The following is a 16948-nucleotide window of genomic DNA, read 5'->3' as shown; positions in this document are numbered from 1 at the left end:
GATCACCATGGCACAGTCTTATGACACCAGAAAACTCCTAAAGTTCTTCAGAGTTTTATGAAAAGATAGCAGTGAGAGAATTAGGGAGGACGGAGCGGGGAAAGTGGTTGGAATAAGGAAAAAAAAAGGAAATGTAATGCAGGCAAAAACATTCTCTGCATTGAAAATGTTCTCAATAAAGTGTCCTAAAGCACATATTTCCAAACACTGCTCACCAACAAACTCACTGGAAAACAACAGGCACTAAAGCTGTCCAACATATTGAAGTACTGGATTGGTACACATCACAATGTATCACTTACTGTTTTTCTTTCCCTTTATACTTAGCTGGATGTCATAATAATCTTCTATTCGTTCAGATCGATAGTCTACATGCTTGCATTGGATATAAGACTGTAAACAAAAGCAAAACAACACAGAAGTTCAATTTTATAAAAGTAACAAGAGTTAATTTAAATTATTTTTGAGAAAGGTATAAAATACATACCACCATCTTCCCTCGGAACAATTTAGGGATAGTGCCTTCTACACACGTGCCTTTCATTTTATTTTCCACATTATCAAGAAGCTGAAAGAAAAATCAGTTTTTGCACAAGATAAACTTGCAGTTTTTAAATTTATTCATCACACACACAACTACTTAACTGATTAGATGCTAAGTCACTTGGACAAAAATGAAATGTTAGTCCAAGTCCTCTTTGTACTCCCATCTCCTTTCTAGTCCTTTAAATCCTCCTCTTCCCCCTAAAGTGAGGTCTACTCCAGCTACTCCACTTCTTTGAGTCTGGAAACCCCCACTGATGTAACAATGCATTCCATCTTCAAAACTGACTTTCTCTCCATGGCTATAAAAGTTACTACTAGCACATATTCTAGCAATTTTCAAGCTTCCCTACTCTTTACAAATTCCTCACCCACAAATGCCACAAGCAATCCCATTCTTAAAGAGAAACCAAGGCAAAAAACTCTGCCTTTGAGATCTAATTTAAATTAATCAGGGCCACTATTACTCTGATCGTCTCTAAGCTCTATTATATATATACACACAGAATATCAAAAGAAATTTATACATCACAGATCAGCAAGAAACAGTATAAACATACCACTCGACATAATTCCTGGACATCATGTTGCATGAAGCTGTCTAAAGTTTCCCACCTTTGTAAGGCAAATAAATAAAAAATTACTAATTAGGAAAAGAACCCCTCGAAGGACTTTTTTTTGTTTCTTTGCAGATCAAGAATGTAATACACAGCAAGATGTACAGAGTGAGATTCGGGATCTCACTCTGTGCATCTCTCCTGGCTGATGCACAGGTTCTTTAGTTGTGCAGAAGAAGGGGCAGTGAAACTTGTGGACGTTTTGGCAGCTGTTCTGTGCCCTCTCCCTAACCCTTCTCCTATGTGGGACTGGGGCACGGACTGCACTAGAGACAGCTGAGGAGGCCACAGGCAGGCTGTTGCTCTTCCAGTCTACAATCCAGCCCCAGCTCATGCCAAAAAAACTCTTAAGTAAGGGCTTGGGAGCAATTCAATGCCATCGGTTTCCACAGCAGGTTCCCAGCTGCCTCTATTCCAAGGGCCCTTCAGGTGCAGTCAAGTGGTGTTCAGGGATTATTTCAGCACAGGAAAGGAAGCAAATGGATTTACAGGAAAGACTGGCTCCTTTGTGCTCATCTAAACAGTTAATCCTGGGCATGCAGTAACTCCAAGGAGGCATTCAGCTTTCTGAACTGTCCATGTGCAAACACACGGTGTGAAAGCAGGGGCGAGGGCAGCAGGATCTAAGTGCCTCACAGCCAGCATGGCACACTGCAACAAGTGTTGCGGCACTCCTGCCTTCAATAAAACAAGAAGCATAAAGTGTTTCTAGTTCCAGCATTAAATACACCTGTGAGAACTGTAACTTCAATTCAAGAAAGCTTTTTTAGTTCTAAGTCTGACAACTTCTTTTGCAGCAGTCATCACTCCCAACTACAGGAAACAAACTCTGTTGACCGGAGGCTCCAGTTACAGTGTGATGTCCCACCCTGGCCCTGGAAGCAGCAGCAGGGTGAGCAGGAGCAGTACTGTCTTCATCCTCCCTCCCACTCTCTTCTCAGTGACTCACCCCCACTGTCACGGGGCAGCAAACTAATCTCCAAAGTGTGCCAACAACTGTGTGGGGTCCACACTTGTACAAGCTGAATCAAGTGACCTGTCAGATAATTAAGAATAGAAAATAATGCCCTGACTCTCTAGGCTATAAACACTAGCCAGCTCATAGGACAAACCAAAGAAAAAGGTCACCCACTAAAATTAGGATAAAGAAGGGCTCCTTCAGATATGGCATCACTTTCTACTTAAAGAAGTTAAACCTAGAAATTCACAACACTCAGTAAAAAGTAATACCCTAACCAGCACCCAGCGCTCCCAAGGCCAAAACCTTCTCTGATTCAATGATGAGGGAAGGGGGAAACCTAAATCTTCTAAAATTCTTTTCCAACAACAAAAGCAGGCATGAGCACATTTTTAAAACCCTGCTGTTGGATACAAAATTAAGCATCTACAACTCCTTTGGGAAAGGCCTCTTCAAAATACTTAATATGACACAGTTGGGATCTTAACTCAAGATGAAATATTTATCACCAAGTCCTGTCCTGTAACAGGACAGCAGGAGCACTGATAAAGCAAATATACAATGTGCTAGTAAGAAGATGATATGGCCAAATAAACAGACAACACTAAGGCTACTGATTTCCTTTTAAGATTCCCCTGAAGGGGAAGAGCCAAGGTTGCAAAGACACAAGGTTACAAGGAGTGGTTTTAGGACAGAGCACAACTACAGGCTGTAGCAGCAGATGCAGGATGAACACAAATACAATTGTACGAAAAAGATGACATAAAATGTGTTTTGAAATAAAATGTGTTCCTAATGTGTCTTGAAATAAAACAGTGCTTGTCAATATTATTACAAGACTGGCCTATTAATACAGTGAGACAAAGTAATACAAAATAAATAAATAATAAAAAATAAAATCCTACTCCACACTTACCAGACATGCAAAGAGAAGACTTGTAAAGGTTATACTAATGTTAATCTTTCTGTCCTAACTAAAATGTTACAGCAGCCATCAATGTTCAACAACACGGACATGCAAATTACTGCTACTGCACTAAAGCTAAAACAGATTCCATTTTTTAAAGACATTAACAATACATGAACAGCAATGTCTTAATGACTATTGTGTTCTGAATTTTACATAAGTCAAATGCATCACACAATGTTCAGGTAAATTATAACCCTGCTTTTAACACCTTTGTTTCTGTACCATTCCCCATCCCAAAAAATCTGACTTTTGTATCAGCTGACTTTAGTACTGGCTACAAATAAAAACCCATAGACTACAAGTAGACTACAGAAAGTTAACAATTAACACCATGTTATATTACCACTTCTCTGCACCTCTCTAGAAGTAACCTTATTAAAATAGAATCTTTTTAAAGAAAAGCTTTATGAAGCCCAAGTCCAATAAATAGTCCAAGTTTCTGAAACTTACCCAAATGATTTGGTTAACTTTTTAGTTCCAACTGGTTTGTCACTATGTTGTAGCTCATAAAATACCCTTTGCAATGCTAAAGGAACACTTTTGGATGAATCATCTCCTTCTGTGGGCATCATGTACACAGCCTGAAAAAGCATTTAGTTCAATTAGTATCAGAAAAGTTCATTGCTCATCCTGTTTAATGCATTCTTTCCTCTTCAGTGACTTCCTTCATAGAGCTCAATTTAATCAACACTTCAATATAGTCTGAAAAAAATCTTGTACTGTAGTGTAAAAACATTAATTGTCTGGACCAACTCTTCTTAGAGCACACTGGTTAGAAAGATGTGAACAACAGATTCCATTCATGGTTATTTTATCTCAATAGTTCCCTTATTCCAGCCTAGAACAGTAAATGCACTAAAGCATTGAAGACCTACAAATACCTTTCATGCCCGGTATGTCTGTGCAATCATTACAGTAGGACCAGATATACCAGTCAGTACTAGAGAGTTCTGAAAATAACTAGTTTTGTGAAAAAGCAACCACATGAAAACCATAGAGGACAACAAGTGAACGAAAACAGAAATGGTCCACATGGAGAAAGGTGTCAGAGGAAGCTCTGAGAGCTCCCGATTCATTCATTCTGACTTAACGTCATCGCTGTCCAGCAAATAAACAGCTTAACAATTCAATTCACTGATTATACTGATCTGGGAAGGATTGGGAACAAAGAAATTACACAAATAGACCAAACAGGGATTAGGAGAGTTCAACAGTCACTGAAATGAGATTTACTTTTTAAAAAGTGTACATCAATACATCTAGGGGAAAGGAAAAGCAAACAAAAGGGGGATGTTCATTCAAGAAGCGTAAATGTAAAAAGAAACAGACAACCCTGGAAGGAGATTAGGCAACAAGTGAAACTAAAAAAGACTGAATTTCTGCCTGTGAAACAATAGGGAATGATCCATTTCTGTGAGTGAAGTGCTGAAGTGGACCTCAGTGACTCTCCCTCAGTCTGGGCATTAGCCAGAATTCCCAAGGTGTGCAGCACATCTAACTCAGCCTGGACTGCAGTTCCTACACACAGAGCAAGGGCAGCACCTCAGCTGGAACTGCTGGGCAAGCCCAGTCACTGCTCCAGGACAGCCCAGTGCACAGCCATGGGAACCACAGGGGACAGGCACCAGGTAATGACAACACTGACACAAAAACAATACAAGGGCGTGGCAAAAGACAAAATAAGAAAGAATAACAACAAAAGAAGTGCCTAAAATGCTGACAGACCAGTTTTCTATTACAGTTCTGAGGATCCACTACATTTTCCATAAGTACAGCAAACAGAAATACTTCCAAGAATAAAGAATATCATCAGAATAGCTACAGTAAGATGAAGAGAAACAATTTCATTAAGAAAGCAAATCCCTGATAGTCTGACAGAAAAACAATGATTAATCATACAATTACAAAGTAATATGATAATTCACATGATGGTACCCTTAAAATTTTTAATTTTCAGAAGTTACCAGTTAATAGAGATGACCTAAAACAGAATCACGAATACAAGTAACTTCCAAAATTTACTTCTCCAACTTTTACAATGGTGTAGTTCCAACTACACCATTAGTAGTAGTTACACATATAAAAAGGAAACATTGATAAAAATAAGCTGAAATTTATCAACAACTTTTTTATGAAGGACAGTCAACAGAAGTCTTTGTTAGGGTAATTTTAAGAACAATAGCCCAACCTCACCCTAATGACAACAAAAAAAGGTCTTCTTTTGCTCCACTTTGAGATTTGCCTAAACTGCTTCTAAAAATTTAATAAATTGAAGAAAACTGCATCTTTAATTTTATCACTGGCAACAGGTTTTAATTGTTGAAACTCAATAAACCTTCAACTTTTGTAATGTGTTAAGCACTGCTTCAAGAGTTTATAGTGATGCAGTCAGGAAGAGAACTCTGTAGGTTCTGTTCTGTTTCTGCCCACAGAGGTGCCAAGTTCAGACTTGGGTCCAGTTTCTCAGGATCAGATCCAGTTAAGTTCTGAGCATCTCCAGGAATGGAGATCCCACCACCTCTCCATACATCCTAATGCAAAGCTGGACCGCCCTGATTATGAAAATTTCCTTCCAAAGCTCAGAACATTCAATATCAGAACAATTCAAATAAGCTAATAAAGCAAATAATTCCCAACTGCTTTATTTTTATCAACTAAATGCAGAATCCCAGTTAACCAGGTCAATCTGGGCAAACTCCAAATATCACTAGGTAGACTTACACCTTCAATTTCACAAGCAAAAGTTATTTCTTGCTTTAAAATATCAACACCAGAACAAGTCAGCGCCTTGAAGAGTCAACTTCAAACCTCTTCCTGTACCTGGTTTATGAACCTTTTTAAGACTGGGTGTCACTAGCTAAAGGTAGAAACAGAAGTAGCTGAACGACCAAGTCTCAAATCTTCCAAAACTCTATCATTAGCCCCTATTAACTTTTTTGAACATCTTATAAATGCTTTTTAAAAACCAAATATATAGATAGTTGCTATGTTTAAACAAATAGAAACAAGGCGTGAAAATCAAGTCATGAAAAAATGCAAATATAGTCAGTGCTGATACATTCAAAAAAATAAATATTAAAATGCTAAACCTACAGCAGGCTAAAAATCAACCTTGTGATTGACTCTTCCATCAAAAATGCATAAACTGGAGTTCAGAATACCTTGATAATTAATCAAAATCAAGTCCTTTGCCTTTAGTTCCTGTTCTTAAAAATGCTTTTCTCATATACCATCTGGACGATTAATTCCCTTCCTATATCTCTCAAGTTATATTCAAATAATAATTTACAATTTACTTATAATTACTACATTCCAGCTGTCATTGAATAAAAACACCAGTTTTATTTCCTTGGAAATTCTACATATGTTATGACAAAGCAGACATTTAACACAGCCTTTCTTGGCTCTTCATTCTGTTTTTGTATTTAGGTAATATTGGAGCTCATTTCTCTAAGTTTTTCTCCACACTACCAGTTTTTAAATATTATCCTCTTCAAATCTTTATTTGTTTTGCCTTACCCTCTCTGAAATTCTGAAAGCTTGACCTCAAGATAAAGGAGTGAGGCCTTCTGATCCACGTGAAAAAGCAGGGTTTCTTATTTAGCACCTGAGAAGTTCCCTCACTAAACTAAAACAAAGAGGGATAGGGACATGTACAGGCATACTGACAGATATGAGAAAAACTGTAGATATTTATATAATAATAGAATGATATAGGTAACTTTGAACACTCAGCCTAAAGCCAGGAATTACTTAAAGAAGGGAAACAAATACTGTGCATGAAATTCCAAGGTTAGGTAAAATATATTGGAAAACTTGAAGAGAGCCAGATCAGGGAGAAATGGACCAGTATTTATTATTTTAATGCATTTCTATAAACATTTGGTAATGTTCTAATGAGTTGTAGGGACTTTTGCAAGGGAACCAGCAAAAAGTTCCAAAATGGACTGAATGCAGCCACAAGCACTGCCAGGCTGCAGGCACTGGGAAAATTCTGGGACAGCTCAGATAACACAGCCCAGGGTCAAACCTGGACCCACTGGGAAGTGTCCACTGCCCCTTGCCTACTGGACTGTAGTTAAGCACATATTTATCAGTCACAAACAACAAATAACAATATGCTTTAATGTGCAAGTTCCTTTATTCCCTACCACTGACGCCACCTCTTGTTGCTTAAAAAGGAGGTCTCCTTTCAAACAGCCCAGAACCTCCCATCTGTTATCTGGAAGCAGAGCAGAGAAGAAAGGACCTCTCCATCAATCCTCACCCACGCTTCCCCAGGGCCTGACTTTCCAGAGGTACGTGCCTGCCTTTGCTATTGTTCATTGCTTCCCCAGCTCTGCTCCTGACAGCAGCTTCTCTCTGAACAAAGCTCTAAGTAACAGCAACAGAAATCATGATTTCTTCCAAGGAAGGTTGGTTCACTGAAATTATGGAAACGGTGAAAAGCAAACCAAGGATATTGCACGTTTTATTTTACTTTGGTTTAAGAGGAACAGGTTTGGTCAAAGTAAAAACAAAAATGTAAAAAATACTTTTTTCAGACAAGGCAACAACTGATTCTTCCTGATCTGTACCAATGGCAAATGGGTGCTAAAATGGGTCTAAAACTGCCGCTATCATCTGTTCTGTTTTGGGGGGAGCTCTGAAAGCCTGAGGAATGAGCAAGGAATTGAACATTCCAGCTGATGTCCAGGAACATTTCCATAAAGGAAGCTGCAGCTACCACCTCTAGTAAATTAAGTTTTCTCATGTGGTCACTAGCCAGATATTAAGAGATGCTAAAAGTGCTTTTATCTTGGAGCTGGCGAAGAAGTGCAGGGAACGGCTGGCAAGATAAGTTCAGTTGAAACAATCTGTATCACAAAAAGAACTTCTTCACTACTTCATGGTACATATTGATTTTGTGACTACAAGACACTCTTGAACAAACTACTCAACTGCATTAGATGGAGCTTATCACAAAAACGCTTTTTTCTCTCAAGAGCAAAGTGAAGTTGTCCAAAAACATAAAATGCACAAACATTGAGTGCTGAGCAAAAAGAACAGGCATTATAATGAGTGATAAACTGAATGAGTAAATTACACACCCTGCAAAAAAAGAACAGGTGCATCATGTAAAACAAGTCGAGTTTGCTGTCCATAGCATTGGGAAGATCTCAGTTACATTCTACTGGAGTTTGAGGCATTATTTTTTTTTTGCAGCACTTCAGAGTAAACAGCACATTGCAAAGAGAAAAAAGAAATGCCAACTGGGACACTTACAGGCCACAGGGATATAAATAGTAAGATGGTGGGAAATTAAAGACAGCGGAACGCAGGTACATTAAAAAGGGAAAAGGAAGCTTAACTGAACTGCAACCACTGGTCTACATAAAAAAAGCCCAAGTTAAAACACTCCCTTTTCATCAAGAGACAGACAGTAAGTGCAGAAATGCACAGAAGGATGAATTAGGATCAATAGGAAACTCCAATACACTGAATAGTGTCAAGTTGTTTTCCTTCTCCAAGTACATCCCCTCTTCTAAATAGCCACCTCCAATATCAAGTCATCACTTCTGGTTTTAATCCCAGTAAGGGTACTGCAACATTTTAAAAATTATACATTATCTAGTGTACTTTATATTGGCTTTAGATGAGATATTTATTTAAAAGGTATTTAAAGAAGTTCTTTCCAGCAAAGAAATAACATCTACAGTAAAGAAAAAAAAATACTACTAAAGGAAATATAAAGTGACATTGTTTAAACTACTGAAAATACAATGCTTTCCATCACTACAAGGATGGCAACCATAATAACAAAAAATTCTGCTGCATAATAGGAATTTCAAGATGGAGCAAACGTGTGTCTTTGTGCATTGTTTATGGGCTGAGAAGCCATAATTCCTTATTTTAACTGTTTCAGAAAAGGGAAATTGCTTCCATCTTTTATCTTGCCCGCCCCCAGCAATTCCTAGCAATATTAACAAATAATACAGTCAGAGAAATACCCCTAAGCTCAGGTCTTCTCCAGGTGCTCTGCCTGCTACAAAAAAGACAAAAGCTTGTGTTCCACAAACTACAAAAGGCAGTTTCCTGTTCTCTGCCTGCAGTAAGACGCGCATCACCACATAAGTCACAACTCCTCTGAAAGGATAAAGGAGGCAAAAGGATCACAAAGGTCTGCTTTGAAGCATTTATAAATGCTGATTTAAACAGCCAATGTTATAATCTCATATTCTTCCATGTATTACTTACCTTTCGTAGCTGATTTGTGAAAAATAAAGTCTGTAACAAACTGTTCATGTAACAGGTTGCTCCCTGGTTCTTTAAGCCAACATATCCTGTGTGCTTCTTTGAATCCCACCTAGAAAATAGTTCGTAGTTAAAAACAAGAAAGTTCTGTATTCCAGCAATAAAGAGTGTTTGTTCTAAGGCAGTGCTGCTGGTAGGTATCAGCTACTCTCCACTGCTACTGAAGGTTCAAATAAACTACATTTCACTGCTGCCTGCCAGTAACAACAGTCTTTGCAATTAAATGCTTAGTGATTTTATGACTTTTTTTTTTTTTTAATATGTTCTATATGGCAGGAAAATGATGTCCTATGAGAGTGTCCTGGAGTTCAGAGCAGTGCTTTAAAGGGCAAGTCTGCACCTCTGTACCACCCTGTTGTTTACAAGTGCCATGAAGGAGAACAACTGAGATGAAGCGGTTTCACAACAACTGTAAACCAAGGCAAGTGAGACAGCAGAGCCACTTGGCTGCACCTGAAACCCCATCAGCTCGCACACCACAAATGCTCAGGCCAGAACTGCAGAGGTGTTAAATCACAAATCAACTCACAAAGAAGCTGAGGCTCCACAACATTTTGCTGACTGATGCAAACAGAAATTTAAGCTATACAAAATCTCTATGTGACTATGAAAATATTGCCATGTGAGAATTCATCAACTAGCAATGGCAAAGTGAGAATGTCTGATGGAAGCTACAAAAGGCAGTAACACAGAATACTTGAATGATCCCAACCAAAAATTAATTAATGATCCCAATTAGAATGAAGAATCTTTAATATTGCTTTGTTTTAAATCAATGATACATACGCCACTCCGTGTGGAGCATCTGCTTGAACATAGACTTCAAAAGTAACTTTGTCCTCTTCTATAAAGCCTTTCTCAGGATCAGTAACCTCCTGTAAAACACAAATGACACAGGAAGATGAGAAGTGGAACATGCAACGTGACTGCAGTGAAGCATCCAGCTAGACATCACTTTCTAATGTCCAAGTCCGAGCTATCAGTAGTAAAAAACTGAAGAAGGAGAACTGAAGAACAGCAAAACAGTTGTTTTTCAGCTTACTACATTGGAATTCTTTTTTAGTGTCTCAGTGCAGGAAACTTGTTCCTTCCTTTTAAGACTTTGCAGTAGGTTTTCAGCTTTCAATGATGTAAGAGTTGGTAATCAAATATTCTGCTTCTTCTGGACAATATTCCAAAACCTTTGCAAATGCTTCAAAAGTTGTCACAATTCAAGAGAAACCTTAGTACTATTATCAGGGCATTAAATATACATGTACATATACACATAGAACATATGGAAATGCAAGCAAATTTATGTTGCTTCAGAATGTCATTCACTATCACATGGTGATAACAAAACACAAGCATTCAGGCAGAAAATAAGGAGGGGGTATTTAAATTACAACATAAGTAGAAGCACTCTACAAAAACCAAATTAATAGAGTAAGAAATTGAGAAAAAATCTACAGCAAAGATAGAAAAAAATAACAGCTTGGGGGAAAAATCCCTTTGCTATCAGCATGTCACTATGCAGGAGTACAGGCACAGAATCCTACCTAGCAATAGATTAATACATGTCCAATTACTTACACTCCAGGCCATGAAGTTAGAAAAGCCCCAGTCATTCTCCTTATGAAAGAACAAGTGACTAATACGACGACTGAATGATTTTTCATCATCCTTGTAGTTTATTATCTTGAGAACTGCTTGTGCATGACAGGACCATGACCTATAAATACAGAAGAAACACTTGAAACTCTTTCAAAACCAAGCTTTTTATAGTGGTTACATAATTTTTTTTTTGTTAGGGATTGTTGGTACATTACTTTCTCACACCGGATTTCTTTTTCCTTACTAGATGTTAATTGCTATTGAGGGCATGAACCTCTGGGGCTTTCTGAAGCCGCATTATGAACCTGAAATTGAGATTTTCTTACGGCAGCAGTGTTGACAGGAAAGTGTGTCAGTGACTTGCAGGTTGGTTTAAGAAGCTGACGGCTCTCCCAGGTGAGTTAGTCCTGATCTGCCCCACTGCACAAGGATGGGCCAACTTCAAGTGCTCTTGGTGTCTATGGAGTGGGAGATCTCAGCCTCTGGTGAGGAAAGGATAAGGAGCTTCTACCCTCCCTCCCACAAGATAAACTCCCTAACACTAACTGTCTCAGCAGCATTTCCTCATGACCACTGGTGTTCAAAACCACCCTAACTTGTGCACGGCAATCAGTCTGGACACAGCTCAGACAAGGTCCTGTCACTGCCTCATGCAGTGGCACTGCTTGCTCAGCTCCACCAGCTGCACCTTGGTTGGTACTTCTGAAGATCACGTTATCCTTCTTCTGTAAACACTTGGATGTGAATCACATGTCCTGTGACTTGTTAATACACTTACAACTTTTTGTTTACATTCTGCCCTGAGCACTCACCTCTATACTATAAAAATTATGAGGAAGTGCAACATATTATTCAGAGTAAACAACAAGCTTTGTGAGATTCAGTGCCAGAATGGAGTTACCCTATTGGAAGGAGACCTGAGAGATCTGCACTCCTGGATAAGCAACAGGAATGGCCCGGAAGTTTGCAGTTATCTTTTAAAATTTTTGTATTATTTACAAAAGTGGTCAAAGGTAGTCAATGCTGATTTGCATGCAGGACTCCAAGAACAGACACATGTTCAGATCCTGCTGGATGAGTGATGAACTCCATTTAAGGAGAGGATTCATGTCCTGCTCTGCCCGCACTGGTAGCAGTTACCTGTTCACATGCTTCACAGGGCACCATTTATAGCTTAGCATGGTTAGAGAAGCTCCACTTTCATTTGAAATAAACCCAGAACTCTTTCCATGCCAAGAAAACTGTCAGTCAAGGACTTCTTCAGCAAGCATATATCTAATTTCTACCACAAACTTCTAGTCACACAAGCTGATTTTAGCTCATCCTAAAGGGGATTATTCTCATGCTTCGAGATTTAGAAAGGTGGGGGGTAAAGGGCGCTCAAACCCTCGCAAGAATTCTTTCCTCCTGCAGAAAGCAAGGAGAAGAGTTTTTTAGTAGATGTTTGTATTTCTCGCAATAGATTAACCAGTATCAAGTGAGGACTTGTACAATAATTAAAAGGCTCTTACGTGGAATCAGATTCAGCATTGCACTGAAGGAAGAATCCTACGCTTTTTTGGTGTGGTCTGTCCGGGTAGAGCCGTGGCATTACCATGATCTTCCATGGCAAATTCCGTACGAAGCAGGGAGGGCTGAGCACTGACTCACTCAACCTGTTGAAGCGTTCCACTGTAAACTGAAATGTTGCTTCTGATCGCCAACTTGTATCTGTAACACACACACACCCCATTGTTTGAAACACCTCACCTTCTTCATTCCAAAATGACCAACATCGTGTAACCTGAGCATGTTTCATGTAGTGGGATGTGGGAAGCAACAAACATCCCCATCCCACTGGGACAGTGAACTACCTAATTACTGACGTTTCAATTTTTTCTTTTTGAAAAACACTGCAACTCCATTCAGGCAAACAGGGCACTGCAAGACGCACTCCTTTTGTACACGATTTCCTTAAATGCTTCTTTAACAGCAGGATTTGTTACCACTCCAGTTTCTTCTAAAGCAGCAGGTGCAGTAAGACAGAGACATCAAATGCTCTACAACTAAATCACAGCCCACTCTAACTCTTCTTGTTGTGCAGCATCTCCACAGCCCAGCTTAAGTCACTTCCCTGCATGAACCCAGAGGCACAAAGGAATTTCACAATCTCTTCAAATGCTCTGTTGATATCATGCCACCATTTAGTTGGTTTTGGCTTGCAATAGTGTATTTTAAAACAGATGAATGCCATAGGTTGGTTGTTGGGATTTTTATAAAATTGTATCAATTTGCTGAAAATTAGCTCAAGAGTAGGGTCTTCTTTTCTTTGTGCTATGCAAAGACTAGATTTTTAGTGGTCTAGCACAAAATTAAATGAGTTCTTTTTTTCAAAGAGCTTATTTTGACACATACAATTAAAGTAATTTTGCCTTCTTCCCACATACCCAGCTCTTCACCTACCACAATCTGTTCTGCTTCTGTAGTACACAGCTATAACAGGGTGCTGGAGAGACTGTGACAGCTTCAGCAAGGCGCAAGGCCAGGCTCTCCTTACTGTGACACGCCCCGTATTCCACTCAGGGAGGAAAAACCTGCAACTTATCCCAACAACTCTACAGGCCAGGGATGCACAAGACACTCTCCTCCGCCTCCATGGCTCCAGTCTGACACCTGTGTAACACGGAATCCTCCTGGCTGTAAGGAGGTTGGACTAGCAAACAGGGCAGCAGGCAGCACCCATGGTCACCCTGCTGTTCTCACTGCACCCACGGGGGATGCACAGCTGGAGGTGTGTCACACATGCAGTGACACCCAATTCAATCGCAGCTGAAGGTGTGTCATAAATGCTGCGACACCCCATTGAAATCAAAGAGCACTGAGGGACAACAGCACGGAGTCAGAAACCAGATTGTGAAATTGTGACAATGCACACAGTACAACAAACTGTGTTCCTGCCATACTGGACAGCAGTGGTTTACTCAGCCTGGCACAGCACCAGAGACAGTGTTGAATCATTTTTCCTAAACACAGGTGAGTCCTGATTGCTACCCTACTTAAAAAATGGAACACTCTTGATTACAACATGCAACAGGGTAAAGATTATACATTTCATACAGAAAATTACCAAGTTCTATCCACAACTGCCAGGGAGCTATGACAGATTTCATTCTTTGCCCTTGTGAAGCACTTTTCAAGCAGTTGTCCTACTCCTGAACTGCAACACAGAGGATTTTTTTGTGTATGGCCTGAGAGCCCTGAGCATTCCAATTGTCTCTTGAAGGTACTACAGCCCAAACCTGCTTCCTGTCCCCTCTACTCCTGCAAAGACCTTCGTGTTGCCCTGTGCTGTCAGCTTCCTCAATAACACAAGAGTTCAAAGGATTACCTTCTCCTTTTTCCCTGCCTGGAAGTGCAGCTAACTAGCAGTCTCACACCTACATAAAAAATGCTCTATGCTCTTCCCAGTTTCACTACTCACTGCCCGCTGACAGAGTAAAGAGCTGATCATCTATAACCAAGAACCTGACAGGCTGCAGACAGGGGAGCTCTAACTTGATTTGCAGCCAGGATAAAACAAATCTGTAACTGAACAATTTAAAATCAGTCTGGCATCACGTGTACCTCAAACCAACTCGAGGCCACCTCCCTACTCACAATCACGATATCAGTGCTTCTGGGCTCAGTGTGAGCTGCTGAAAAACGAGCCAAGTTTGCTTTCCGCCTCCTTTGATGCAGCTTTCAGTGCACTTCAGCACAAGGATGCAGCAGTGCTGCTACAGTGTCAGCTAAAAAATGCAGCCCACGCAGCATCTGCAGATGCTTCAGAGAAAGTTTGCCTGTATTTCTTGATTTCTTTTCAGGAAAGCCTATGCATGAGAGCTCACCAGGGAATGGGAACTCTTCTCTGTAAAATATTTGAGCAAGCACTAGTAACTGCTCCATAAAAATGCAGCCTTGTAACACAGGTCAACACTAAAATAGAAGTTTCTTTAAAAATAACAACCTTTCTTTCTTTCCAGTAAGCCCATTTTTTTCTTAGCAAATAAAATGGATTAAAGGATGAATTTTATTAGAAAAAGAAGTTTACACAGCAACGTGACAATTATTTTGAGTATATCAATAAATAAAGCCTTTCTTGCCATCATGAACATGTCCTCCAGATGCCAGTTAAAGACTGCAATTGGCAGCAGGATAATTTAGTAGTGACTGGCAAGTGAGACTTTTATAAATCCCAGAACTACAAACTGAACACAAGGTAAAAAGGACTGATCCAGCTGACAATACCTGCAGAAATTACATGCAATGGACTGTCTTTGCTGTGTGGAAAACATTTTTTCATTGATGTGATGAATGTCACATTCAGCATCTTAATAGAAAAAAGATCCTTCTAATCAGAGATCCAAATACTGAATATGATCCATTTTAAGGATGAAACACTTATTTAAATGTTGATACTTTTGGGAAAAGCAGACTTCTTTATTCTCTTAGTAAATGTTGCTACCTTGAAAGTGCACTGGAGTTATTAAAATATTCTGAACCTGAATTATTAATGGAGAAACTGGCTGAATATTCTATGAATATTTTAATAATGATCCAAATACAGCATGCAATACCAGCATACAGCTAAGACTGATGCTTCTGAAACCTTCTTGCCTCTGCAATTCTTCACAGAAATGAGACTTCAGGAGGTAATGGCAAAGCTGTGAGTTTATGTTCAGCTAGGGACCTTCTGTTTGAACTTTAACTTCTAAGAGAATTTATTCTATGTGTTGCTTTGAATACTGATGCACTTGCAAACAAGTTTTGATCAGAGCCTTGTTTGTATTACTTTTTCCTTTATTTGCAGAGGCTGCTATTCCAGCTTTTAAAGTCTGGTTCATTTAAGTCATTCTCCATACAAAGCACAGCACAACCCTTCAGCAGGTTCTTTTTAATTGCTCAGACTTCACACAGAGCAGCAACAGGTACTGGTCACAGCGCTTGAGAGAACACAGCCTTATCTGAAAGTCCTGCTGCTGGTCCACTGCTGCTCCCGTTCCCTGTGCCTCACAATGCCTGCAGCCTGTTGCCTAGCAAAGGGGATGAGAGCTGCACTTTTTTTACCCCAATCTTATCAGTCATTTCTTTATGTGCTAAGCTGGAAGAACAAAATCACCTCAAAAGTTTCTTGAACTCAGAAAATCACCAGAAAGCTGATTTCTATGATCCAGTTGGAAGCACCAAGCTTTCATCTTACTGTTCACCTCTCTCACAGGAACCATTAAACTCCTTAATTTCACTGAAGAGGTATCTAAGTTCTCCTCGTGCATTCTGTATCAGCTCAGATTGATGCCTCTTGCTATGAGTAACAGCAAAGGAAAACTGCATGTTTATCAGAGAAACCCGTCTCTCCCATTCTCCCTGTCTTTGGAATCTCAGAGCTGCCTATTACCCATGCACATCATGCTGCAAACCAGGTTAGCAAGAGCACAAACAGCAAGAGAGCAATTGCACTGATGTGTAAATAATGCAACAGCAAGCAACTAAGCTGATTTACAAGACTTGGAAAAGAGGCATCATCCACTTATGTGATGCAAGTCTTCAGGAATGTTTTTGCAACTCCAACATTTTGCAATAACACTCTTTTCTATCTGTGTCAATGCACAGCTGTAGCAGCACCAACATGTAGCCAGACACTCCTTATTCAAATGTGATAATGAGGAACTCTTAACAGTATTGCTTAATAATCACACTGGAACCCTGAAGGATGTCCCACTGCAGAGTGGCCCAAGCTCCAGACCAGGCTGGAAGTCCATAAAGGCATGAGAAGCTTTCACAAGCCTCCTGTCAGATACTTCTCCCTGGTGCAACACCTTCAATATCCAGTTCTGAGAGGAGCCAAACAGCTGGGAATTGACACAAAACAGGCTCACAGTAGTTTTGTGATTAAAGGGTCAGTGTCATTCTGAATGAAGAGGTGAATATCTGATATAGCCTGGCTTTCATCAGCTA

At 39.7% G+C, this 16948-nt stretch overlaps 1 protein-coding gene across 2 annotated transcripts in view; it reads right to left on the bottom strand.

Moving 5' to 3' along the window:
* Positions 1-16948, bottom strand: part of USP7 (ubiquitin specific peptidase 7) — a 70133-nt gene that overhangs the window by 21530 nt on the left and 31655 nt on the right. For both annotated transcript variants that reach the window (XM_066198548.1, XM_066198549.1), the window contains 8 exons: positions 12487-12685; positions 10955-11093; positions 10169-10257; positions 9326-9434; positions 3539-3669; positions 1104-1158; positions 488-568; positions 303-393 (listed from right to left, as the gene is read on the bottom strand). In XM_066198548.1, coding sequence (XP_066054645.1) covers positions 303-393; positions 488-568; positions 1104-1158; positions 3539-3669; positions 9326-9434; positions 10169-10257; positions 10955-11093; positions 12487-12685 — 894 coding nt within the window. The remainder of the gene's footprint in view (positions 1-302; positions 394-487; positions 569-1103; positions 1159-3538; positions 3670-9325; positions 9435-10168; positions 10258-10954; positions 11094-12486; positions 12686-16948) is intronic.

The sequence above is a fragment of the Chamaea fasciata genome, unplaced genomic scaffold (assembly GCF_029207755.1).
Source record: "Chamaea fasciata isolate MVZ Bird 193981 ecotype frontalis unplaced genomic scaffold, bChaFas1.0.hap1 SCAF_16, whole genome shotgun sequence".
NCBI lineage: Eukaryota > Metazoa > Chordata > Aves > Passeriformes > Sylviidae > Chamaea > Chamaea fasciata.
Note: the sequence above shows the minus strand (reverse complement) of the source record. Positions and strands in the feature narration are given on the sequence as shown.